This window comes from Salvelinus sp. IW2-2015, linkage group LG27 (assembly GCF_002910315.2).
Source record: "Salvelinus sp. IW2-2015 linkage group LG27, ASM291031v2, whole genome shotgun sequence".
Taxonomy (NCBI): domain Eukaryota; kingdom Metazoa; phylum Chordata; class Actinopteri; order Salmoniformes; family Salmonidae; genus Salvelinus; species Salvelinus sp. IW2-2015.
Window position 1 is genome coordinate 9,999,265 of NC_036867.1, and position 24,788 is coordinate 10,024,052.

At 44.8% G+C, this 24,788-nt stretch overlaps 1 protein-coding gene across 1 annotated transcript in view; it reads right to left on the reverse strand.

The window, feature by feature from the left end:
• The window catches only part of LOC111953884 (collagen alpha-1(XXI) chain), a 58,101-nt gene that overhangs the window by 24,856 nt on the left and 8,457 nt on the right, over positions 1 to 24,788 (reverse strand). The window contains exons 2-17 of the mRNA XM_070435695.1: positions 24,475 to 24,593; positions 21,505 to 21,641; positions 20,930 to 21,353; positions 20,150 to 20,315; positions 10,150 to 10,375; positions 8,996 to 9,172; positions 8,609 to 8,686; positions 8,390 to 8,401; positions 8,215 to 8,304; positions 7,666 to 7,719; positions 7,374 to 7,427; positions 5,096 to 5,149; positions 4,937 to 4,990; positions 4,486 to 4,539; positions 4,315 to 4,368; positions 1,977 to 2,030 (exon numbers count right to left, since the gene is read on the reverse strand). Coding sequence (XP_070291796.1) covers positions 1,977 to 2,030; positions 4,315 to 4,368; positions 4,486 to 4,539; positions 4,937 to 4,990; positions 5,096 to 5,149; positions 7,374 to 7,427; positions 7,666 to 7,719; positions 8,215 to 8,304; positions 8,390 to 8,401; positions 8,609 to 8,686; positions 8,996 to 9,172; positions 10,150 to 10,375; positions 20,150 to 20,315; positions 20,930 to 21,353; positions 21,505 to 21,641; positions 24,475 to 24,556 — 1,770 coding nt within the window. The 5' untranslated portion in view covers positions 24,557 to 24,593. The remainder of the gene's footprint in view (positions 1 to 1,976; positions 2,031 to 4,314; positions 4,369 to 4,485; positions 4,540 to 4,936; positions 4,991 to 5,095; positions 5,150 to 7,373; positions 7,428 to 7,665; positions 7,720 to 8,214; positions 8,305 to 8,389; positions 8,402 to 8,608; positions 8,687 to 8,995; positions 9,173 to 10,149; positions 10,376 to 20,149; positions 20,316 to 20,929; positions 21,354 to 21,504; positions 21,642 to 24,474; positions 24,594 to 24,788) is intronic.

The following is a 24,788-nucleotide window of genomic DNA, read 5'->3' on the forward strand; positions in this document are numbered from 1 at the left end:
AGGTGTTTGGGTAAAAGCCAGGCTAATGGTAAAGCCATGACCTCACAGGCATGCAGTTACAGTGCATCAGCTAGACATGTTGTTAACAGGAGGTTGTGAGTGTAGTACAGGTACAGGCCTATAGCTTGGCATGGACTGGGTGCTGAGTGGGGGGTGGCCCTCTGCCAGTAATGTGAAACACCCCCATGACAGGACCCAGCCACCTGAACTGTCAATGGGGGTGAGTGCATGTCTCATTCAAACTGCCTGAGACTGGAAAGACACGCACGTGCGCGCACACACACACACACACACACACACACACACACACACACACACACACACACACACACACACACACACACACACACGCTATTCTATATGCACCATCAGTGTTTCAAATTCACCAGTGGATCTCTGTGTAAAGCAACACAAACTGATTGAATCACGCCATTGGTTTGTTTCAACAGTTCTCCAACATGTGTCACAAAAGAAATCACACACACAGTTATACATAATTACACTGACTTCCAGGATCACTAAATCATCATTTCAATGTGATGACTTACTGCAAGTCAAGATTGTGCACTGATTGTGTCCAGATGGGTTGAAGTGAATGAATCTGTACAACAAGTTAATTAATCAATCTGTACAACCCAGTTCAACAATGTCTCTCTCTTTCATTAGAAAAGCAAACTGTATAAGATCCGGTAGCACAAATAACATTACGTAGATTTGTCTCACTGAATCTGCACTGCCTTGTGATTCATTCATTTACCAACCATTACAATGGGCTGAAAGGTAGAGGGGAAAACACTCTTTCTGACTTTTCCATCCAAACGCAATCTTTGTTAGGAGTCACTAATCCAATAAACAGATTTGATTTTCCATGTTTAAGTCAACTGTGTGAGAATAACCCTTTCTGTCCGTCTGTATATACAGATGGATTGATTCCTGTAAATCATTAGGCTGTGCAATGTTCCCTGCAACAGTATCAAGGGAAATGCACTTTATTTATTTTTCTTGCAGTATCTGAGAAAATACCACTAGTGAACGTTCGCTTGGTCCCAGGACCAGGGCAATCACAGGCTTCTAGCTTGTTGGCTACAAATCCTTCACTCACTTTTCAAGGTGCTTTTCTGGATGAAACGCATCCCTGACATGGGTCTTTAACCACTGTGTTTTGGTCCTTTAGTTCTGATTAAAGGCCTCATTTGGGCCTAATAGGACGTGTTTAACTATATGACCGGACTTCAATTCTGTTTTGTGTCAATGGAACTGTGCAGTAGCACCCTACATGTGGTTCACATTAGAAACTCAAAGTGTGAACACAACCTTTTGTTATTACTGAGGCAGTGCTCAACCCACACACAGACCGATGGGCCTGTTGGAATTACAGTGTTTCTTGGGTCGCAATTGCATTATAATAACAGGAAAACTGCCAAATTGCTTTGTGGCTGGAATTCAATTGGTATAACATGCACATAACTTCATTCCCTAGAATGGTCGAAAGGGAATCTCCACAGCGAGCCTTCATGCTTTCTTGTTTGAAAATTCACAGTGTTGTATTTAACAACTTGACGTACTTCAGATGTGGTCAATCCTGTGTCCTTCGCTTAATTGAATCAAATGATGCCAAGAGAGGCTTGATGGGATTGAACTTCAATCAAAGTAGCAGCATTCCCAGCCATCCATCTAAGGCCAAAGAAGGCATTAGAATATGATTCACTTGGCATCTGGTGCAGAGCACATTATCCTATATGATCCTACTGTACCTCATATTTTCACACTGTACATCATAGAAAAACCACCATGTAGTGAATGTAGTTGCTTGGATAGCATGTTGTTTCATGTAATGACACAGGAACTACACTGTTAACTAACTAGAAACAGAACGAGTCTAGCTTCCTTTCATTACTGCCTATGCCTCTATAAACAAAAATTAAGTTAAGATCCGCCCATTGTTAATGGAGCAGGAAGTAGAGGATAGGAATCACCTTTGGTCCCACCGGCCCAATCAGTCCATCTTTTCCCTGCACTCCTGGTCCCCCCTGTAAGGAAAATAAAGACCTCTTTAGAAGAAACGGAGCAGAACAGGTCAATACCAAATTCCCCCTCTTCACGTCCCAAATCAAACACAATTACAGAAATTAGCCCCTCCACTCCCACTTCAAACAGGCTGTCTGGTTTATAGACATACAGAGAGGACTGAGGAAGCAGCAAACCCACTCTGCTGTAACCTACACTTTCTCCCATATCTGAGAGAATTACAAAAGAACTGTGGTGTCTCCACCGTGAAGGTAAGAACGGCTAGCCTGAGAACTGTTTCAGAGTCAAAGACCTGTTGTGGGTTATGCAGTCAGGTGCATCTCAGAACCACTGCAGTGAGAGAGAATTAGAAGTAGTGACATTTGAATGACAGTTTACTAGCCCCCTTAAACCTACCCAAACCAGGAACCTTGGATAGATGGCAGAATTCGCGCAAAACCGCATTTAACCATGGCAAGGTGACTGGGAATTTGGTCGAATATAAGGCAATCAAACAGGCAAAACGTCAGTACAGAGACAAAGTGGAGTCGCAATTCAACAGCTCAGACACAAGACATATGTGGCAGAGTCTAAAAACAATCACGGACTACAAAGGGAAAACCAGTCACGTCGCGGACACCGATGTCTTGCTTCCGGGTAAGCTAAACACCTTTTTTCTCCCGCTTTGAGGATAACACAGTGAAACCGACACAGCTACCAAAGACTGTGGGCTCTCATTCTCCGTGGCCGACGTAAGACATTTAACCGCGTTAACCCTCGCAAGGCTGCCAGCAGAGACGGCATCCCTATCCGCGTCCTCAGAGCATACGCAGACCAGCTGGCTGGAGTGTTTACAGACATATTCCCTTCGCTGATCCTCAACACAGGGGCCCCACAAGGGTACGCGCTCAGCCCCCTCCTGAACACCCTGTTCATCCATGACTGTGTGGCCACACGCCTCCAACTCAATCATCACGTTTGCAGACGACACAACAGTAGTAGGCTTGATTACCAACAAAGACTAGACAGCCTACAGGGTGGAGATGAGGGCCCTGGGAGTGAGGTGCCAGAAAAATAACCTCTCAATCAACGTCAACAAAACAAAGGAGCTGATCGTAGACTTCAGGACACAGCAGAGGGAGCACCCCACTATCCACATCGACGGGACCGCAGTGGAGAAGGTGGAAAGCTTCAAGTTCCTCGGCGTACACATCACTGACACACTTAAATGGTCCACCCACACAGACAGTGTGGTGAAGAAGGTGCAACAGCGCCTCATCAACCACAGGAGGCTGAAGAAATTTTGCTTGGCTCCTAAAACCCTCACAAACTTTTACAGATGCACGATTGAGAGCATCCTGTCAGCCTGTATCACCGCCTGGTACAGCAACTACACCGCCCACAACTGCAGGGCTCTCCATAGGGTTGTGCGGTCTGCCCAACGCATCACCGGGGGCAAACTCCCTGCCCTACAGGACACCTACAGCACCGGATGTCACAGGAAGGCTAAAAAGATCATCAAGGACAACAACCACCCGTGCCACTGCCTGTTCACCCCGCTATCATCCAGAAGGCGAGGTCAGTACAGGTGCAACAAAGCTGGGACCGAGAGACTGAAAATCAGCTTCTATCTCAAGGCCATCAGACTGTTAAATAGCCATCACTAGCACCTTAGAGGCTGCTGCCCTATATACATAGACTTGGAATCACTGGCCACTTTAATAATGGAACACTAATCACTTTAATAATGTTTACATATTTTGCATTACTCATCTCATATGTATATACTGCTTTCTATTCTATTCTATTGTATTTCAGTCTATGCCTTTTACTTTAGATTTGTGTGTATTGTGAAATTGTTAGATATTACTTGTTAGATATTACTGCACTGTTGGAGCTGAAAGCACAAGCATTTTGCTACACCCGCAATAACATCTGCTAAACATGTGTATGTGACCAATACAATTTTATTTTATTTTATTTAATCATGCAGTGCCTGGTAGTTATTAGTTCTGTCAGTTTGAGCATCTTATGAGATGAGACGTACACTGGAAGCCCTCACCTGTTAGTAATGGGGATTGAGTTGAAGGTTTGCAGTTTTTTGTGAAGGACTTAAATAAGAATCATTGTAGTCCTCTAGGGTGTAGAAGCAGGCAACACATACTATTTTATCAGCAGCTATGTAGACATGGGAGCTTTAAACAAGATCAGGTTCCCGAAACTGACAGACTGCCAAAGATTATGACAAACGACCATATTGGTCAGATGATGATCATAGATAAACAAAGAATCAAAACCAGATCGTACCATTGGTCCAATCTCACCCGGAGGTCCGGTTTGTCCCCTCTCACCTGGAAGTCCCTATATGGACAATGGAGAAGACATGTTGTTACAGGCAAAGTTTCGGTTCATCAAATATTATAGATCTATTGTTATGAAAAGGTCTAGAGACCCAGGCCCAAACTCTTTCTCCCTTACCCTTTTCCCTGGCATTCCAACAGAGCCCAGGTTTAATTGTGAGGTGGCAGGACCCTTGAATACAAAAGACAATATTTAACAACGCACAGTGAGACATTAATGAAAAATCTAACTACTCTTGGCATCTGTAGTGTATTACAGTGTTGACTCTTTTTGCTCTGCCCATTTTCTGAAGGTTTTGATATGCTACATGTGAAAATAAATCCCTCCATTTCCTCCCCATCTGGTCTCAAAGGGCCTGCACTTTAACACAGTTAGCCTGTATTGTTTCCATTGAACCTGACCATCTGTTTAAACCCTCTTAAAACACTAGTCCAGAACAGACAGAACAAGACTGGTATACAGAGCACCATTGTGGTTCTTCAGACAGGGCTGTGGTGGTGGTGGTGTGGTCCGGTTGGCTCCTCTCGTCCCCTGGCACAGTGGGTGAAAGTCGGGTTGGGAGTCTCACCTTTGGTCCTGGCGGGCCCGGTTTCCCCGGCAGTCCTGGATCCCCTCTCTCGCCCTTCATGGACACAAAGTTGGAGCATGTTAGAGTGTTATGCAAAACTCAAAACCCTAATATATAAATCCAAACCATGCACATCTACACAGAGGAGGAGGAGCTTACTTTGCCACCTGTCAGACCTGGAGCCGCGCTGGGTCCTAGTTGGCCCAATTCACCCTGTGTGGGTCAGGAATAAAAAAGAAACAAACACTTCTATTGTATGTCTCTCAGATTTAATAGATGTATCATGATATTAACATATATTAATGGCACTGCAGCGGGTGCTAAAACAAAGAGACAGTCGCATGCTGCTCATCCTAGCATCATTGTTTAGGTGTCCTCAGAGCTTTCAGAACAGTGGTTGCTGCCATGGTGTTGGTAATACTGGCTACTATTGTGGTGGGTTTGATTCCTGCACTGACCACATTAAACTGAATGGATATGCTAACTGTTAGCTTAAAACTTCTTGTCAATAGGGGGGCGCTGTTTTCACTTTGGAAAAAATCGTGCCCAAATTAAACTGCCTCGTACTCTATTCTAGATCGTACAATATGCATATTATTATTACTATTGGATAGAAAACACTCTCAAGTTTCTAAAACTGTTTGAATTATATCTGTGAGTAAAACAGAACTCATTTTGCAGCAAACTTCCAGACAGGAAGTGAAAAATCTGAAAACGAGGCTCTGTTTCAGGGCCTGCCTATTCAATTGCCTAATATTTATCGATATGCATGCACTTCATACGCCTTCCACTAGATGTCAACAGGCAGTGGAAGGTGGAATGGGGTGTCTAGCTTGATCTGAGGTCGAACAAGAGCTCTTGGAATGACGTGTCCAGAATTTCCTTTCTCTACCTAGGCGCGGGAAGCACCTCCATATTGTCTTATGATAAGCGTTCGGTATACACGGCTAATATCTCCGTCTCTGTTTTTATTTGATACATATTAGAAAAACATCATAAAGTAGGTTTTTTCAACCGAGTTTCATCAGTTTATTCAACGTTTATTGGGACTTTTGGAGTTTTCCGTTCTTTGCGTCGAGAGAAACTGGGAACGTCATCAACATTGGCTAGCATTGTGGCACGAATTCGACAGGAGAATTCGACAGGAGAAAACCAAACAACGATTTATCCTCGACCTAGGACTCCTTGTACAAGATTCTGATGGAAGCTCAACAAAAGTAAGAACAATTTATGATGTTATTTCGTATTTCTGTGGAAAATGTTATTCCTATTCTCTGCCGTTTTGGCGGGCGCTGTCTCGCAATAACACAAGCTGTTTGTTATGGTAAAGTTATTTTTAAAAATCTAACACGGCGGTTGCATTAAGAACCAGTGTATCTTTCATTTGCCATACAACAAGTATTTTTATGTAAAGTTTATGATGAGTTCTTTGGTCAGATTAGGTGAGTGTCCAAAATAGCTCCGGACATTCTGGTGAATCGATGCTACATATTCACAATGTATAACCACGGTTTTCAGCTCTAAATATGCACATTTTCGAACAAAACATAAGTTTATTGTATAACCTGATGTTTAATACTGTCATCTGATGAAGTTGGTCAAGGTTTAGTGATTAATTCTATATCTTTTGCTGGTTTTTGCGAATGCTATCTATGCGGTGAATAAATGCGGTTGTGTGTTTGGCTATTGTGGTAAGCTAATATAATGCTATATTGTGTTTTCGCTGTAAAACACTTAAAAAAATCTGAAATATTGGCTGGATTCACAAGATGTTTATCTTTCATTTGCTGTACACCATGTATTTTTCATAAATGTTTTATGATGAGTATTTAGGTATTTCACGTTGCTCTCTGTAATTATTCTGGCTGCTTTGGTGATATTTTTGATGGTAGCTGCAATGTAAAACTATGATTTATACCTCAAATATGCACATTTCCGAACAAAACATACATTTATTGTATAACATGTTATAAGACTGTCATCTGATGAAGTTGTTTCTTGGTTAGTGACTAATTATATCTATATTTGGTCGGTTTTGTGATAGCAACCTATGCGGTAGAAACATGGTGAAAATATGCGGTTGAGTCTTTGGCTATTGTGGTTAGCTAATAGAAATACATATTGTGTTTTCGCTGTAAAACATTTAAAAAATCGGAAATGATGGCTGGATTCACAAGATGTTTATCTTTCATTTGCTGTATTGGACTTGTGATTTCATGATATTTCTATGCTATTATTTACTTGTGGCGCTATGCTAGGCTATGCTAGTCAGCTTTTACTGATGAGGATGCTCCCGGATCCGGGATGGGTGTTAAGTAAAGGATAACAACCATAACGGTTTGATTGAAAAAACGGTGCTATTCATATTTAATAATACATTATTCCTGAGTGTTACAAGTGTTTCAGTAAGCAGTGTTAGACTGTCAAGAAAGCTCACCGTCTCGCCAGGAAACCCAGGTTCTCCAGACCCACCAGGCTCACCCTGGGTTCCCTAGACAAAACAAAAGGCAGGCATGGAGGAAAACAAGCAATCACAGGGTCAGTATAATGTAGTCTATGTATTGCCTAAGTGGGAAGGCTATCCGTGATTCTCTGTTCCGTTATGTCAAATGATAGGTCAAAAAGTCCCCCAAAACTTCTCCCAACATCTGTGGGAGGTATGTGTGATGGGAGATGGGTACTGTTGTTTTCAGGCAATATAAAGAAGATATGAGAGGATGTGTACTCACAGGCTTACCGTCAGGGCCTGGTGGTCCTGCTCTTCCTATCTCGCCTCGGAGACCCTGTATAGCCAGTCACAATGGCATTAAAAACTTTACGGGCTAAACAACAAATGTGAATGCGTGATTGATCATGATACACAAGTGGGATATACCCAGGAGGATCAGAAAAAAAACATTGTTTTCTAACTTGTAATGTTTTGAATGAAAGATTGTCTAAATAAATACTGCAGTAATAATGGATGGTCCGTCTAATGATTAATGATCGACAGTGATTCCTGCCGACACACTTCTAGAATGGACCCAATGTAATAAATCACACAGGATGCAGTTGCAGTGCCTGTCGCTGATAACTGAAACGTTTTAAGCTCTGGTGTCAAAGCTACCTGAGGGGAGGAGACTAACCAATCTATCAGATGTCATTTTCTTTTACAACGAATCGCCAGGAAGCAGATAGACAGAATGAGATGGAGAGAGGGGCAGAGAGAGTGTGTGTCTTGGTATACTGTATGTGTGTGGGAGAGGGTAACCCCCGGAGCGGGTGATGCTGTACTGTACCATAGGTCCAGGAGGGCCAGGTGGTCCTGGGCTGCCATTAGCACAGTCACACTCCACTTCCTCCACTGTGGGCTCACGGTCCAGGGGACACTGGGACAGATACACACTGAAGTCAGTGACACTAATGCAGACAATAAATGGTTAAAAAGAGCAGAGACAACAAGTCCTCACTCACCCTCTCATCATCCTGTGAAAGAAAAAAGAAAGAAATATATATATCACTATAACCATATACCCAGTTTATGTAAACTGCACTTCAAACTGCACTTTACAACTTCTTTGTCGAGATGCTATTACATTTTCTCCGTCGGTCATAATAACATTAAATAAGTAAGGAGTTGCAAGTGGTTGGGGAAATGAACAGATTTTCCCCACATTGGAATGTGTGCCTCACCACAGAGTAGATTTCACAGGCTGTCTCTCTCTCGCTTTGATGAGGGTCACAATAAAGGCGCAGTTTCTGTATCTCCAACTAAAAAAAAGCGGTTAAAAAATAAAGGAAAACAAGTCAGGCAACACTGAAATTATGAAAGAGACGACATCCAACAATTTCACCCATTGTTCATCCAAATGCAATGGTCCTATTTCCCTTTAGTCCAACATAGAAAACCACATCTGCTAAATGCTTTCGTCAAATGCTTTGTGAGAGCCGTGCACGCCCCACGTAAGGCCCCAGTAAATATACAGTGCCAACCTAAGTAATTATACTGGAGCAGTAGTACGCCTAAAGTCACATCCCTTGCCAATCTGCCGTAGAACAAACACTGTTCCTTCTACTCACAGGGACTGTGGTCTCCGCCCCGAACTTCTTGGCGACCTGCGTCTTGCCGTTGATGTAGATTGGCTCCACCGGCTCCAGTAGCGCCACTTCCTGGATCTCCTCATCGTCCAGGAAACCGGTTACTTGCCGGGGCCTCACGAGCAGCTTCAGCTGATGCCAGCCTTCATCAAAGAAACTCTGTAACGGATGGTGGCCGAAAAGGGTCAATCAGAACGATAGGGACACAGAGTGGATGTGACGTCCATAATACCTTTGGGCTCTAATTCACTTGCGGTTGCATCCATACCGCAAATTGTGGGCCTAAATTACGTTTCTCACTAGTGGCCATGAAACTGAACATATGTGTCCACATTGCCAGTGTAAATGTTAAAGTGTACTCTTAGTTATAATAGCTACATCTAGGAGTGGGAGTACTTGTGGCACCCAAGCTTCTAGACAGGTTGTCAATGCTGCCAATCAGAGTGGTGAGCAGTGCCATGGAGCTACTTATGGCACCATCCCGCTTTTCCGTGGCACGCTCTCTTTGAACACAAAGCTGCCAAAAGGAAAACAGAAAAATCAACTGTTCTGTGGTCTTTAGACATGGCATCCACATGAATTAACGTTGCATGTTGTTCTGAATGGAGAACGCGTTGGAGTCTAAACTGCAATCCAGTCCATTGAAAGTATCAGAAATAGGAGGGTCATATTCATGATCATGGACAGACTACATTCCGACGCCAGCAGAATGTATGCCTACCATCACCTCTGTACAAGATCACAGTTAGTATCCGGTGTGTTTCCTGATAATGTCACTTGACCAGGAATAAGCCCTGGCTTTGAAAAGTCTGATATAGTGTTTTCAGTATACTGTGGTATCAGTGGAGACTACTGAGAAGAGATTGGCTCATAATAATGGCTGGAACGGAGAAAATGGAATGGCATCAAACACCTGGAAACCATGTGTTTGATGTATTTGATACCATTCCGCTGTCATTACCACGAGCCCGTTCTCCCCAATTAAGGTGTCACCAACCTCCTGTGTGTGGTATACAGTACGCTCTTTAAAAAACGTATTCCATTCTGGCTATGACAGTAGTAGAGGTCTACGTTGTTCATGTGCAAATATGTATACATGTAAACAAAAATGTACACAAGTACACAAAGATACCAACCCCAATGCCCTGCACATTAAAGGTGACCAGCTGCTCCTCATTGGTGGTGCTGGTGGTCGTGAAAGTGACAGACTTGTCCGCTCCGTTCAGTGTCACTGCTGCCTGGGTGACGCCATCTTTAGAAAGGATCCTCAACAAGTCAAACTTGTCCTGTTTGGCTGAACCCTTGAGGCGGACCGTGGCCACAAACACATAGGATGGAGGCAGACCCTCGGGGAAGATCTCCCTGAGAAAATAGTCAAATAACAAATAAAAAACTGAATCATGAATACAGTACTTGTAAACGTCTGTATGGTGACTTGTAAGTAACCTTTGAATAATGAGGGGAAATCATAAGCCTGCAAAGTATGACGAGTACAAAAAGTGTTATTATCAAGTGACCAGTCTAGGAAAAACTATGGATTCAGAGATGTTCCTGGTCAGTTCATATTGTCAAGAAAAATGATTGACATTAGTTAAGAGTAATAAGCAAAAACAAATACGTTAAGATGTTTTGGAAATGTTTTCTAAGATGTGGTACTTCACTGTTGACATTATAAGAATATATAGCTACCGGAATATAATTGCTCACACATAAAACACCAACAATTTAAGGTTTATTTTAGGTGCTATGAATGCTTGTTCACCTTCCACTGTTTTCCTTCAGGCTGCCAAGAAATTATTTAGAATATTCCACTATTGCCGATGATGTTGTGCACTTTTTACCACCCACAAACATGTGTCAAAGAGGTTTGAAGTGCCACTGGCCGGAAAATCATTTGGATGTTTTCAAAAACTCTCCCAGGCTTCTAGTGTCTGAGGCTGAAGGTAGTCCAAGTGACTCACGCAGGCTTCTAGTGTCTGTGGCTGAAGGTAGTCCAAGTGACTCTCCCAGGCTTCTAGTGTCTGAGGCTGAAGGTAGTCCAAGTGACTCACAGGCTTCTAGTGTCTGAAGGTAGTCCAAGTGACTCTCCCAGGCCTTCTAGTGTCTGTGGCTGAAGGTAGTCCAAGTGACTCACCCAGGCTTCTAGTGTCTGTGGCTGAAGGTAGTCCAAGGGATTTTATAATGGGGATTTTATTCAGATCCCCATTAGCCAATGGCAACAGCTAGTCTTACTGGGGTATGAATTTACGAAAAATACATTATAAACAAAATACTTTACAATTGACATACATTTTAAAAACATGAACATGTAGTGTGTGTTTGTTTGTTACACATACATGTCAGTACATACGCACAACAAGTAGGTCACATGTGGGAGAGGCGTTGTGTCGTGAGGTGTTGCTTTATTTGTTTATTTTAAGCAGGTTTGCGGTTCACTTGTGCTATATGAGATGGAAGGGAGTTCTATGCAATCATGGCTCTGTAAAATACTGTACGTTTCCTTTAATTTGTTCTTGACCTGGGGAAAATACCCTTGGTGGCATGTCTGGTGGGGTAAGTGTGTGTGTCAGTGCCGTGTGTAAGTTGACTATGCAAACAATTTGGAATTTCCAAGACATTAATGTTTCTTATAAAAACAAGAATCAATGCAGTCAGTCTTTCCTTAACTCATAGCCATGAGAGATTGGCATGCATATTATTGATATTAGCCCTCTGATTACAATGAAGAGCAAGACGTGCCACTCTGTTCTGGGCCAGCTGCAGCTTAAAACCTTTTCTCAATAGGGGGGCGCCATTTCGACTTTGTAAAAATTTGTTCCCAAATTAAACTGCCTCGTACTCAATTCTTGCTCGTACAATATGCATATTATTATTACTATTGGATAGAAAACACTCTCTAGTTTCTAAAACCGTTTGAATTATATCTGTGAGTAAAACAGAACTCATTTTGCAGCAAACTTCCTGTCAGGAACTGAAAAATCTCAAATCGGGGGCTCTTTTCCAGGGTCAATTTATAAATTTCCATGTAATCTATGGGTCGACATGCACTGCATACGCCTTCCCCTAGATGTCAGTAAGCAGTGAGAATTTGAATGGGGTGTCTGGGTAGTTCTGAGGCCGTATAAAAGCTCTTGGAACCAGGTGTGCACTCTTTTCAACATTCATCATGACGCAAGACAGACCTCAGGATTCCATTCTGAAAAGCTCTCGTTATAGGCTTTAGATATATCTGGCTCTGATTTTATTCGATATAGGTGTTAAAAACATCATAATGTAGTTATTTTAAACCGAGTTATATCAGTTTATATCAGTATATTGCGATTTTCGGTATTTCATTTGTGCTGCGTTATAGTGAGTTGGGCACGTCTTCGCCACATGGCTAATGTTTACTGCTAATTCCAAAGTTGAAGACGACAATCTACAACCGAGCAACGATTCTTCTGGACAAAGGACAACTTGCACAAGATTCTGATGGAAGCTCATCAAATAGTAAGCACTATTTATGATGTTAATTCGTTGTTCTGTTGAAAAACGTTAAACTACTATTCCGGCATTAATTTCGGTGCGGTCTCACTTTAACGCACGCTGTATGTCGTAGTAACGTTAATTTTAAAAATCTAACACAGCAGTTGCATTAAGAACTAATGTATCTTTCATTTGCTGTCCAACCTGTATTTTTTAGCCAAGTTTATGATTAGTTATTGATTAGATTAGGTGCCTCTCCCAAGATTTCTCCCGACATTTTGTTTGCAGCTTGGCTGCTATTCTCATTGTATAACCACGATTTGTGCCGCTAAATATGCACATTTTCGAACAAACAATATATGTATTGTGTAATATGATGTTATAGGACTGTCATCTGATGAAGTTTTGAGAAGGTTAGTGAAAAATGTAATATCTTTTGCTGGTTTATTCGCTATCACTAACGTGCATGAATCAATGCTGCTGTGTGGTTGGCTATTGTAGTAAGCTAATATAATGCTAAATTGTGTTTTCGCTGTAAAACACTTAAAAATCTGAAATATTGGCTGGATTCACAAAGCTTTGTCTTTCATTTGCTGTGACGCTTTGTTATTTTTCATAAATGTTTTATGATGAGTATTAGGTAATTCACGTTGCTCTCTGTAGTTTATTCTAGTTGCTTTGGTGAGGTTGTGATTGGGCTGCAATGTTAAAACTATGATTTATACCTGAAATATGCACATTTTTCGAACAAAACATGCTATTAATAAATAAATGTTATCAGACTGTCATCTGATGAAGTTGTGTTCTTGGTTAGGGACTATTTATATCTTTATTTGGTCGAATTTGGATAGCTACCTATGCAGTAAAAAAATGGTGGAGAAAAAAAAGTTGTGTCTTTTCTATCGTGTTAGCTAATAGAAATACATATTGTGTCTTCCCTGTAAAACATTTTAAAAATCAGAAATGATGGCTGGTATCACAAGATGTGTATCTTTCATCTGGTGTCTTGGACTTGTGATTTCATGATATTTAGATGCTAGTATTTACTTGTGGCGCTATGCTAGGCTATGCTAGTCATTTTACTGATGAGGTGCTCCCGGATCCGGGATTGGGACCAATAGAAGTTAATAAGGTCTTCTTTGCAGCACTGACCATATAACTGGACAATATCAAGAAATAAGGTGAATCTAGAGCCTGCCAGGACTTACTTTGTGGAGTGTGGTGTCAAAAAGCAGAGCATCTCTTCCCACGGACAGACCTCCCCCCATCTTTACAACCATTGGAATCAATATGTTTGACCATGACAGTTTACAATCTAAAGGTAACACCAAGTAATTTAGTCCTCTCAATCTGCTCAACAGCCACACCATTCATTACCAGATCAGCTGAGGTCTAGAACTAGGGAATTATTTGTACCAAATACAATGCTCTTAGTTTTAGAGAAGTTCAGGACCAGTTATTATTGGCCACCATTCTAAAACTGACTAAAACTCATTGTTTAGGTTTGAAATGATTTCACTAGCTGTGGTTGCTGACACATATAGGTTGAATCATCAGCATACTGAGACTCACAGGCTTTGTTTAATGCCAGGGTAGGTCATTGGTAAAAATAGAAAAGATGAAGCACAGAGAGCTGCGCCTGGAATACACCACACTTCACATGTTTAGCATAAAAAAGCTTCCATTAAAGAAACCCTCTGAGTTCTATTAGAGATAGACTTTGAATCTACGTATGTGTATTGTTGAAAAGCCATACCACATACGTTTTCAACATGATAATTATGATCAATAATATCAAAAAGCTGTACTAAACTCAACAATACAGCCCCACAATCTTCTTATTATGCCATTTTTTAACCACTCATCTGTTATGCTGATTAATGCGGACCCAAAAGCGACTAAAGAAACAGAGTCTTTATTCCAGCAAAAACACGACAGGGCGGAACAAGGACACAGGACAGCAAACATCAAACAAGAATCCGACAGACAGAAGCGAAAACAGGGAGAAATAGGGACTCTAATCAGAGGGCAAAATAGGGGACAGGTGTGAAAGAGTAAATGAGGTCGTTAGGAGAATGAGAACAGCTGGAGCAGGAACGGAACGATAAGAGAGAGAGGCGAGAGGGAGAGAGGGAGGCGAGAGAGAGAGAGAGAGAAGAGGGAAAGAACCTAATAAGACCAGCAGAGGGAAGCCAGGGACAAGACATGAAAATAAATGACAAAAACATGACAGTACCCCCCACTCACCGAGCGCCTCCTGGCGCACTCGAGGAGAACCCTGGCGGCAACGGAGGAAATCATCAATCAACGAACGGTCCAGCACGTCCCGAGATGGAACCCAACTCCTCTCCTCAGGACCGTAACCCTCCCAAACCACTAATACTGGTGACCACGTCCCCGAGAACGCATATCCATGATCTTCCGTACCTTGTAAATAGGTGCGCCCTCGACAAGGACGGGGGGGAGGAGAACGAACGGGGGCGGGCGAAGAAAAGGCTTGACACAGGAGACAGTGAAGACAGGGTGGACGCGACGAAGATGTCGCGGAAGAAGCAGTCGCCACAGCGACAGGATTCACCTGAGAGACACGGACCGACCAATGAACCGCGGAGTCAACTTGCAGAAGCTGTGCTAAGGGGAGGTGCGAGTGGAAAGCCACACTCTCTGACCGCGACAATACCTAGGACTCCTTATCCTACGTTATTGGCGGCTCTCACAGTCTGCGCCCTGTAACGGCAAAGTGCAGACCTGACCCTCCTCCAGGTGCGCTCACAACGTTGGACAAAAGCCTGAGCGGAGGGAACGCTGGACTCGGCGAGCTGGGACGAGAACAGAGGAGGCTGGTACCCAAGACTACTCTGAAACGGAGATAGCCCGGTAGCAGACGAAGGAAGCGAGTTATGAGCGTACTCAGCCCAGGGAGCTGTTCTGCCCAAGACGCAGGGTTTCGAAACGAAAGGCTGCGTAATATGCGACCAACCGACTGATTGGCCCTTTCTGCTTGACCGTTTATGTGGATGAAACCCGGAAAGAGACTGACGGAAGCACGATCAAACGACAGAACTCCCTCCAAAACTGTGACATGAATTGCGGACCTCTGTCTGAAACGGCGGCTAACGGGAGGCCATGAATTCTGAACACATTCTCAATGATGATCTGTGTCCGTCTCCTTAGCGGAAGGAAGCTTAGCGAGGGGAATGAAATGTGCCGCCTTAGAGAACCTATCGATAACCGTAAGAATCACAGTCTTCCCCGCAGACGAAGGCAGACCGGTAATAAAGTCTAGAGCGATGTGAGACCATGGTCGAGAAGGAATGGGAAGCGGTCTGAGACGACCGCAGGAGGAGAGTTACCTGACTTAGTCTGCGCGCAGTCCGAACAAGCAGCCACGAAACGGCGCGTGTCACGCTCCGAGTAGGCCACCAAAACCGCTGGCAATAGAAGCAAGCTACCCCGAACGCCGGGTGCCAGCTAACTTGCAGAGTGAGCCCACTGAAGAACAGCCAGACGAGTAGAGACAGGAACGAACAGAAGGTTACTAGGACAAGCGCGCGGCGACGCAGTGTGGGTGAGTGCTTGCTTTACCTGTCTCTCAATTCCCCAGACAGTCAACCCGACAACACGCCCTTCAGGGAGAATCCCCTCGGGGTCGGTAGAAAGCCACAGAAGAACTAAAGAGACGAGATAAGCATCAGGCTTGGTGTCTTATTTCCCGGGCGATAGGAAATCACGAACTCGAAACGAGCGAAAAACAACGCCCAACGAGCTTGACGTGCATTAAGTCGTTTGGGCCGAACGGATGTACTCAAGGTTCTATGTCAGTCCAAACGACAAAAGGGACGGTCGCCCCCTCCAACCACTGTCGCCATTCGCCTATGGCTTAAGCGCGATGCGAGCAGTTCGCGGTTACCCACATCATAGTTGCGTTCCGATTGCACAGGCGATGAGAAAAGTAAGCGCAAGGATGGACCTATCGTCAGAATGGAAGCGCTGGGACAGAATGCTCCCACGCCACCTCTGAAGCGTCAACCTCGACAATGAATTGTTTAGTGACGTCAGGAGTAACAAGGATAGGGGGGATGTAAAACGCTTCTTGAGGAGATCAAAAGCTCCCTGGCGAACCGGACCACTATAAGCAAGACTTGACAGAAGTCAGACTGTGAGAGGGCAGCCACTTGACCGAAATTACGAATGAAACGCCGATAGAAATTAGCGAAACCGAGAAAGCGCTGCAACTCGACACGTGACTTAGGAACGGGCCAATCGCTGACAGCCTGGACCTTAGCGGGATCCATCTGAATGCTTCAGCGGAAATACAGAACCGAGAAATGACAGAGACACATGAAAGGCGCACTTCTCAGCCTTCACGTAGAGACAATTCTCTAAAAGGCGCTGGAGTACACGTCGAACGTGCTGAACATGAATCTCGAGAGACGTGAAAAAATCAGGATATCGTCAAGGTAAACGAAAACAAAGATGTTCAGCATGTCTCTCAGTACATCATTAACTAATGCCTGAAGACACGCTGGAGCATTTGCGAGACCGAACGCAAAACCCGTATCAAAATGCCCTAACGGAGTGTTAAACGCTGTCTTCCACTCGTCCCCCCTCTTGATGCGTACGAGATGGTAAGCGTTACGAAGGTCCAACTTAGTAAAGAACCTGGCTCCTGCAAAATCTCGAAGGCTGACGACATAAGGGGAAGCGGATAACGATTCTTAACCGTTATGTCATTCAGCCCGCATAATCCACGCAGGGGCGCAGAGTACCGTCCTTCTTCTATAACAAAGAAAAAACCCCGCTCCGGCGGAGAGGAAGAAGCACCACGGTACCGGCGTCGAGAGAAACAGACGATAATCCTCGAGAGCCTTACTTCGGGAGCCGACAGAGAGTATAGTCTACCCCAGGGGAGGTGGTCCCCGGAAGGAGATCAATACAACAATCATACGACGTGAGGAGGAAGGGAGTTGGCTCTGACCGACTGAAGACCGTGCGCAGATCAGATATTCCTCCGGCACTCCTGTCAAATCACCAGGTTCCTCTGAGTAGAGGGACAGAAGAAACAGGAGGGATAGCAGACATTAAACACTTCACATGACAAGAAACGTTCCAGGATAGGATAGAATTACTAGTCCAATTAATAGAAGGATTATGACATACTAACCAGGGATGACCCAAAACAACAGGTGTAAAAGGTGAACGAAAAATCAAAAATGAAATAGTCTCACTGTGATTACCAGATACTGTGAGGGTTAAAGGAGTGTCTCACATCTGATACTGGGAAGAGGACTACCATCTAAGGCGAACATGGGCGTGGATTTCCCTAACTGTCTGAGAGGAATGTCATGTTTCCGAGCCCATGCTTCGTCCATAAAACAACCTCAGCCCCCAGAGTCTTCAAGGCACTGCAGAAGCAGACCGAACCGTCAGGTAGGGATCGGTCGTCCTGGGGGAGGTGGCGGGAAGAGTGGGATGGGGGGGTGCGGGGGGGTGGCTGGGAAGGTGGGGAGTCGAGGCGGAAGTGAAGAGGGGGGCGGGATTGTGGGGAGGTGGGGGGGGTGGGCGGTGGTGGGCGGTGTAGTGGGAGCGAGGAGAGTGCTGGGTGTTGCGGTGGGGGGTGGAGTGGAGGATGGGGTGGGGGTTGTGATTCTTAAAGTGTGATGGGTGGCAGTGGATGCGGTGGGGGTTGGGTCTGGGTGGGTGGGGGTGGGGGGTGTGGTAGGTGGGGGGGTGGAGGGGAGAGGGATCTCGGGATAGGTGGTGGATGGGTCGCGAGGGCGGAGGGCGGACGGGACAGGGGGCGGAGCGGCGGGGGGACCGAGCGACGGGGAGCGGGACGGAAGGAGGGATGGACGACAAGGTGAGTACAGGATCTTGATGGAGAGAGACTTGAGAGTAGCGCTCACCAGTAGCCTCCGCTTACTGATGAGCCTCTGGCCTCTACTGGACATGACATGACAAAATGTCCAGCAGAACCGCAATAGAGGCAAAGGCGGTTGATTCTCCGTTCCCTCTCCTTAGTCGAGATGCGAATACCTCCCAGCTGCATGGGCTCAGTCTCTGAGCCGGGGAGGAATGGTTGAGATGCGGAGAGGGGAAACACCGTAACGCGAGCTCTCTTCCACGAGCTCGGTGACGAAGATCTACCGTCGTTCTATACGGATGGCGAGTGCAATCAAAGAGTCCACGCTGGAAGGAACCTCCCGGGGAGAGCATCCTAACCTAGCGCTGGAGTCCCTCCAGAAAACAAGCGAGCAACGCCGGCTCGTTCCAGTCACGAGGCAGCAAGAGTGCGAAACTCTATAGAGTAATCTGTTATGGATCGATCACCTGACATGAGGAAGCCAGGACCCTGGAAGCCTCCTTCCCAAAAACTGAACGATCAAAAACCCGTATCATCTCCTCTTTAAAGCTCAGATAATCGATAGAACACTCAGCCCTTGCCTCCCAGGATGCTGTCCCCACTCCCGAGCCCGACCAGTAAGGAGTGATATGACGTAAGCGATCCGAGCTCTCTCTCTGAGTACGGTGTGGGCTGGGAGAGAAACAAATATCACACTGGGTGAGAAAAGAGCGACACTCAGTGGGCTGCCCAGGATAACAAGGTGGGTTATTAACCCTAGGTTCCGGAGACTTGGAGAGACCAGAAGTATCTGGTGGCACGAGACGAAGACTCTGAAACTGTCCAGAGAGATCGGAGACCTGAGCGGCCAGGGTTTCAACGGCATGACGAGCAGCAAACAATTCCTGCTCGTGTCTGCCGAGCAGTCTCCCTGGAACTCGACGGCAGTGTTGCGAGAATCCGTAGTCGCTGGTCCATTCTTGGTCGGATTCTTCTGTTAGTCTGATTAATCGACCCAAAAGCCGACTTAAAGAAACAGAGTCTTTATTCCAGCAAAAACACGACAGGGCGGAACAAGGACACAGGACAGCAAACATCAAACAAGAATCCGACAAGGACAGAAGCGGAAAACAGAGGGAGAAATAGGGACTCTAATCAGAGGGCAAAATAGGGGACAGGTGTGAAAGAGTAAATGAGGTCGTTAGGAGAATGAGAAACAGCTGGGAGCAGGAACGGAACGATAGAGAGAGAAGCGGGAGAGGGAGAGAGGGAGGCGGAGAGAGAGAGAGAGAAAGAGGGAAAGAACCTAATAAGACCAGCAGAGGGAAGCACAGGGACAAGACATGAAAATAAATGACAAAACATGACATCATCAGTCATTTGTGTCAGTGCAGTACATGTTGAGTGCCCCACTCTATAAGCATGCTGAAAGTCTGCTGTTAATTTGTTGACAGAGAAATAGCATTGTATCTGGTCAAACACCATTTTTGCCAACAGTTTTCTAAGAGCTGGCAGCTAGCTGATAGGTCGCTCTGATAGAACCAGTAAAGGCCGCTTTACCATTCTTGGGCAGCGGAATGACTTTGGCTTCCCACCAGGCCTGAGGACAAAACACTTTGCTCTAGGTTCAGATTAAAGATATGGCATATAGGAGTTGCTATAGAGTCATCGACCATCCTCAGTAGCTTTCCATCTAAGTTGTCAATGCCAGGAGGTTTGTCATTATTGATCGTAACAATAATATGAGATAAGTATGAGTTCAAAATAGCTAAGCAAAGGAATTGGTTGAAGGGACCATGGTTGATGTGGAGTTTGAAGGGGAGACCCACCTTGTGTTCTCTGTGATGTCCGTTGAGGTGGTCAAGGAGAACGCTGCCTCAGACACCAGAGAGCCTTGGATCCTCTTGGCCTTCTGGTGGATATTCATGCCCAGCATCAACTCAAAGCCCTTCTCATCCCTGGAGGCCACTGGGATACGCGTAGGACACACAGACTCTTTGGACAGGAAATTACATCACATACGTCTCAGTGTGTTGTGGCATATCTACCGTAGATACAATCTAGATTGTATTTGAACATGCATGCCAAACATTATAATTAACCCATTTTGACTAGCTTCTCTTTGTAAGTAGTGAACAGGCTCCTATGGCTTCGTAAACGTTGTTGACAAATTTCCCTGCAATTTATGGTCAAACAATGCCTCCAGCTGCAGTGTGGTTGGCAACAGCGAGCGTATCACATCTGTTTCCTGCCACTATCTTTTCTAATGCCCTTTCTTGCCACCGCCACATGTCCCTGGTTTGGCTCCAGTGCCTGCGGCTTCCCACTTCACAAAGCGTGAGTGGTGTGCAGCCTGCTTTCAGGGCAAACCTCCAGTCTCTTAAATAGGCATAGTAGCCGGGGCCCCCACACGAGATGTGACCCAATTAATGCTTTCTGTACTCTTGCAACCCAAAAAGTGAAAGAAGTCCAGGTGAAAGAAAATCTGAACAAAATCAAGGAAAAGGAATAGCGGCAACCCACCCTCGAGTCCTAAACCCACTGTTTGGGGAACTCTATCCTAGCACACCTCCAGGTAGCAGTACACCTCCTACCTTACACTCACTCACCCTCACACAGTCTCTGCTCCATGGAGTCTCGGATTCGGTCTATGTTGGCGTAGTCCTCGGCATACAGCACGTAGGTACCCCCCGGCTTGTTGGCGATGGACATCAACTCTGAGGTGGTGATCTCGGTGCCCACTCCCACGGCGAACACAATGACGCCTTGCGCCCGCGCCTCCACGCTAGCGTCCACCACATCATCCTGGGACTTCCCGTCCGTCACCACCACCGCAATGCGGTTCTTGACGGTGCTGGTGCGCTGCGAGGACGGGAACACATGATCTACGGCGAACTTGATGGCTCGGCCCGTCTGAGTGTTCCCGCCTAGATAGCTGATGCCCTCGATGGCCTGGATGAGGTCCGGGCCACCGTGGTGCTTCCCCAGGGGGATCTCCAGACGAGGGGTGTCGCTGTACTGCACCACGGCCACCTAGTTCAACATAGTCTTATTAGAATATGTAAAAAAAGTTAAATTTAACCATTGTAGATATATGTCAACTATGCTTTCGGTGACATATTACGGTAACACCGTACCGGGCAACTTAAGGTGCAGTGTTACACATATTGGTTCTAAGTCTGACCTGTGAGTAGTGGGAGCTGATGTCGAAGCCGCTGGTGATGTTGACGAGCCAGCTCTTGGCCTTTTTGAAGTCGCTGTGGCCCACGCTCCACGAGCCATCTATGATGTAGACTAGGTCATTCACCGCCGTGCTGCAGCCTAGGAGGGGTGGTCACAGGTGTACACACACAGTCATAGATACATTAATGTACATGCACACACACACATACACACACACACCTCAAAAAGAAGATATGATCATGTACAATGTCAAAGCTTTCCATATTTAGCTCCAAACATGTCCTTCGTAATCAGGGCCAGCCCTCCCGTGAGGCAAGATTAGGCCGCCGTCTAAGGCGTGACTTGAATTTGGAGCGGCATTTTGACAATTGGCTGCTGCCCCCCGGCGCCCCTGATTGGCTACTACACCGCCCGCGGCACCCCAGCCACCAGCTCATAGTGTTGCTGCAGTTCCCGCCCCCACCCCATTCCCGCTTCTCCCGATGTTCACTCCCACTATCCTTGGTAGCTCTGGTGATGTGTGTGTTTATATGGGAGTATCCAATTGTGAAACGTTAATAAAAATGAATCTGCCAATTAGATTATTGTATTTTTTTTATGTTTGTGTGTGACGAAAACGATTAGTGATTAAGGCAGTAGCCTAACCTAGCCTGTTAACGTTAGCTATCTACTACTAGTGGATATAATTTTAGCTAAAAGTAATCTATAGAAATTTGAAACAATTTGCTACCATGTCTAAGAGACAAAACTATCAGGAAGTGAATATTTTTTTTAAAACAATGAGAAAAGAAGCACAATCTCTAACCAAAGACATTCGCTGGTGACATTTATCAGCATGCAGCAAAGTCCATCAGCTGTGTGGAGAAGGACAAGCCTACGAGGACAGGCCATTCATTCGCCGAAAATGACGAGCCCCCGTTCGCTGATTCTAGCAGTGAAGAGGGCAAACCAGAGGAGTACGAGACAGGCACGTCCACCGATGATGAAATATCTCTGGCTGGACAAGAACAGGTGGTTGCACAAGGCCTAGCCACACCTCCAAACAATGCAGGCAAAGACCCTACTATCTTGGACCCTGCTGCCACAGCACCACCACTGTCGACTCCCAGACAATAAACATAAAAGATCCCGGTGAGTGGCCAAAATATAGGAATGGATCTTTACGGGATATGCTAGTGCAGGCTGGGTCACATCAGGATAAGGAGGGGAATTTCCCAAGAGATGAGGGGCAACAAAAGTTTTCGTTGGCCCACTACAATAGGAGGATGGCGAACGGGGAGAGAGTGGAGKGACCAAGGTTTGTCTATTCCAAGCAAAACTATGCAGCCTTCTGTTCTTGCTGCAAACTTTTTGCTGCACACGAGTGCAAATATGCACTGGTCAGGGATGGAACAAGGGACTGGAAGAATCTGTGCCACCTCCTCAGCTCGCATGAGAAGTCGCATGACCACCTAGATAGTTTCCAGAGGTGGAAGGAGCTGGAGATCAGGCTGGTGTCCAAGCAAACTGAGATGGTTTGATTTCAGGACCATGGACAGTTACCGAGAGAAAATATCGATGACTGCAATGCAGCACCACAGCAGATGAAATAGGCCACTAGGGGGAGACAAAATAAATAAGTAGTTGAAACTGATGTTGGACAATCAAATTCGATATGTAAATAAACGAAATTCGTTAAGACTGGGTCATTGACATTAAGCTTATTTTACACTGCTCCAGCGGCCGCCATGCATTTATGAAAGCAGTTGTTTCCAAAGCTCAAATGATCTTACTCTGTTTTACAGTCCTACAGAAATATTAAATATATGTTAAATGTGTTTCAAGAAGTGATATTTTAATTTTAATTGTAACAATTATGGGGCCGTGCCATGTGTGATAACAGGTGGGATATACAAGAAACGTGTTATCCTGCGGTAGGTAGTATGTTGCATAGGGATAGCAACATTGTAACTCTCAGATGCAGGGGTTAAAGATAATTGGAGCTTATTTCTTCATCTTCCAATAAATAAGTGGTAAACCTACCTGTTTGACAGACACAATTATCCTATCCATAGCCAAATACTCCAATACTGTCGCATGCACTGATTAAATACCTTCGTGTCTGGGAAGGGCTTGGTGTGTTTGACTAAAACCAGGGCTCAAATTGAGTGAGGGTATCACATACCCTTTGTTAAAGAGAGGGCAAAAAGGATATATATTGTTTGCTTTATATTTTGAAATAAATACATAAATGTATCCAGATTATATCAAGGGTTCAATAAATAACAATGCTTAACTCGGTGATGCCTTATGGTATAAACAAGCTCTAAAATGCCCGCGAAAGACGCGACTCCAATGCATATGGGGATATTGATTCCTCTCTATGACAATCTGAAGCTAAACTGCAGCCTATAATATTCAAGGAGATAAAAACACTTGACTTTGCTACTCTGTCCCTATTAATGAAGCTTTTCTCTTTCTGAAAAGAAAACACGTTTGTTTAAACCCAGACAGCTTTTATTAAGGAAGCACTTCTGTTGTTTGGTTATACAACGGACGAGTAGCCAGCAGTTGAAGCTTACAGTTTTCTGCATCAGTAGAGCCTATGTCTGGGTGGAAAGGTAACTTTTGAAAGTGCCATGCTTAGATTCATCAGGATGTCTAAGATATAATTATTTTTGTCTCGCCTACGGCGCAGAACGTCCAGGGCATTGGTGATTTTATCAACGTAATCAGATTGAAAATATTAGACTATGTTATTCACATTGAACTGATTATATAGCCTACTAACCAGATGTGTTAAAAAATGGTGTTTATTTGTAGCATAGGCCTATTAATTGGGCTGCTATTATGTTCTGTTCCTCCAACTTTTAGCTGAGAAAAAAAATTGGCCCAGGGCCAAACCTATGGGGGGCGGCTGATTTGTTAACCTGCATGTTTTCTACAGAACAGATTAGACATACCATACCAAACGTAGACATGATGTACATACCAGCACGGATATCCTCCTCCTCTATTGCCTGTAGATATGCCAGAAACAGCAGCATAGTCAGTGACCTTAATGTCCACGCCATTGTTCTTTAAGAGGTGTCCCGGTCCAGTCTTCACAGTCTGAAATTAATACTTTCACAGTTGAGAAATGCATGTTTATAATTTACAGTATGTAAATCAACAGATTGGATTTCGGGATCAGAGAATGTCAGGGAGATGTGAAACGTCAAGAACAAACAGCAGTTTGATATGTGCAGATGTTGAAGTAAGCTGTTCTGAGATTTCATGTCAACTCTCATTTCAGACCTGAATGTC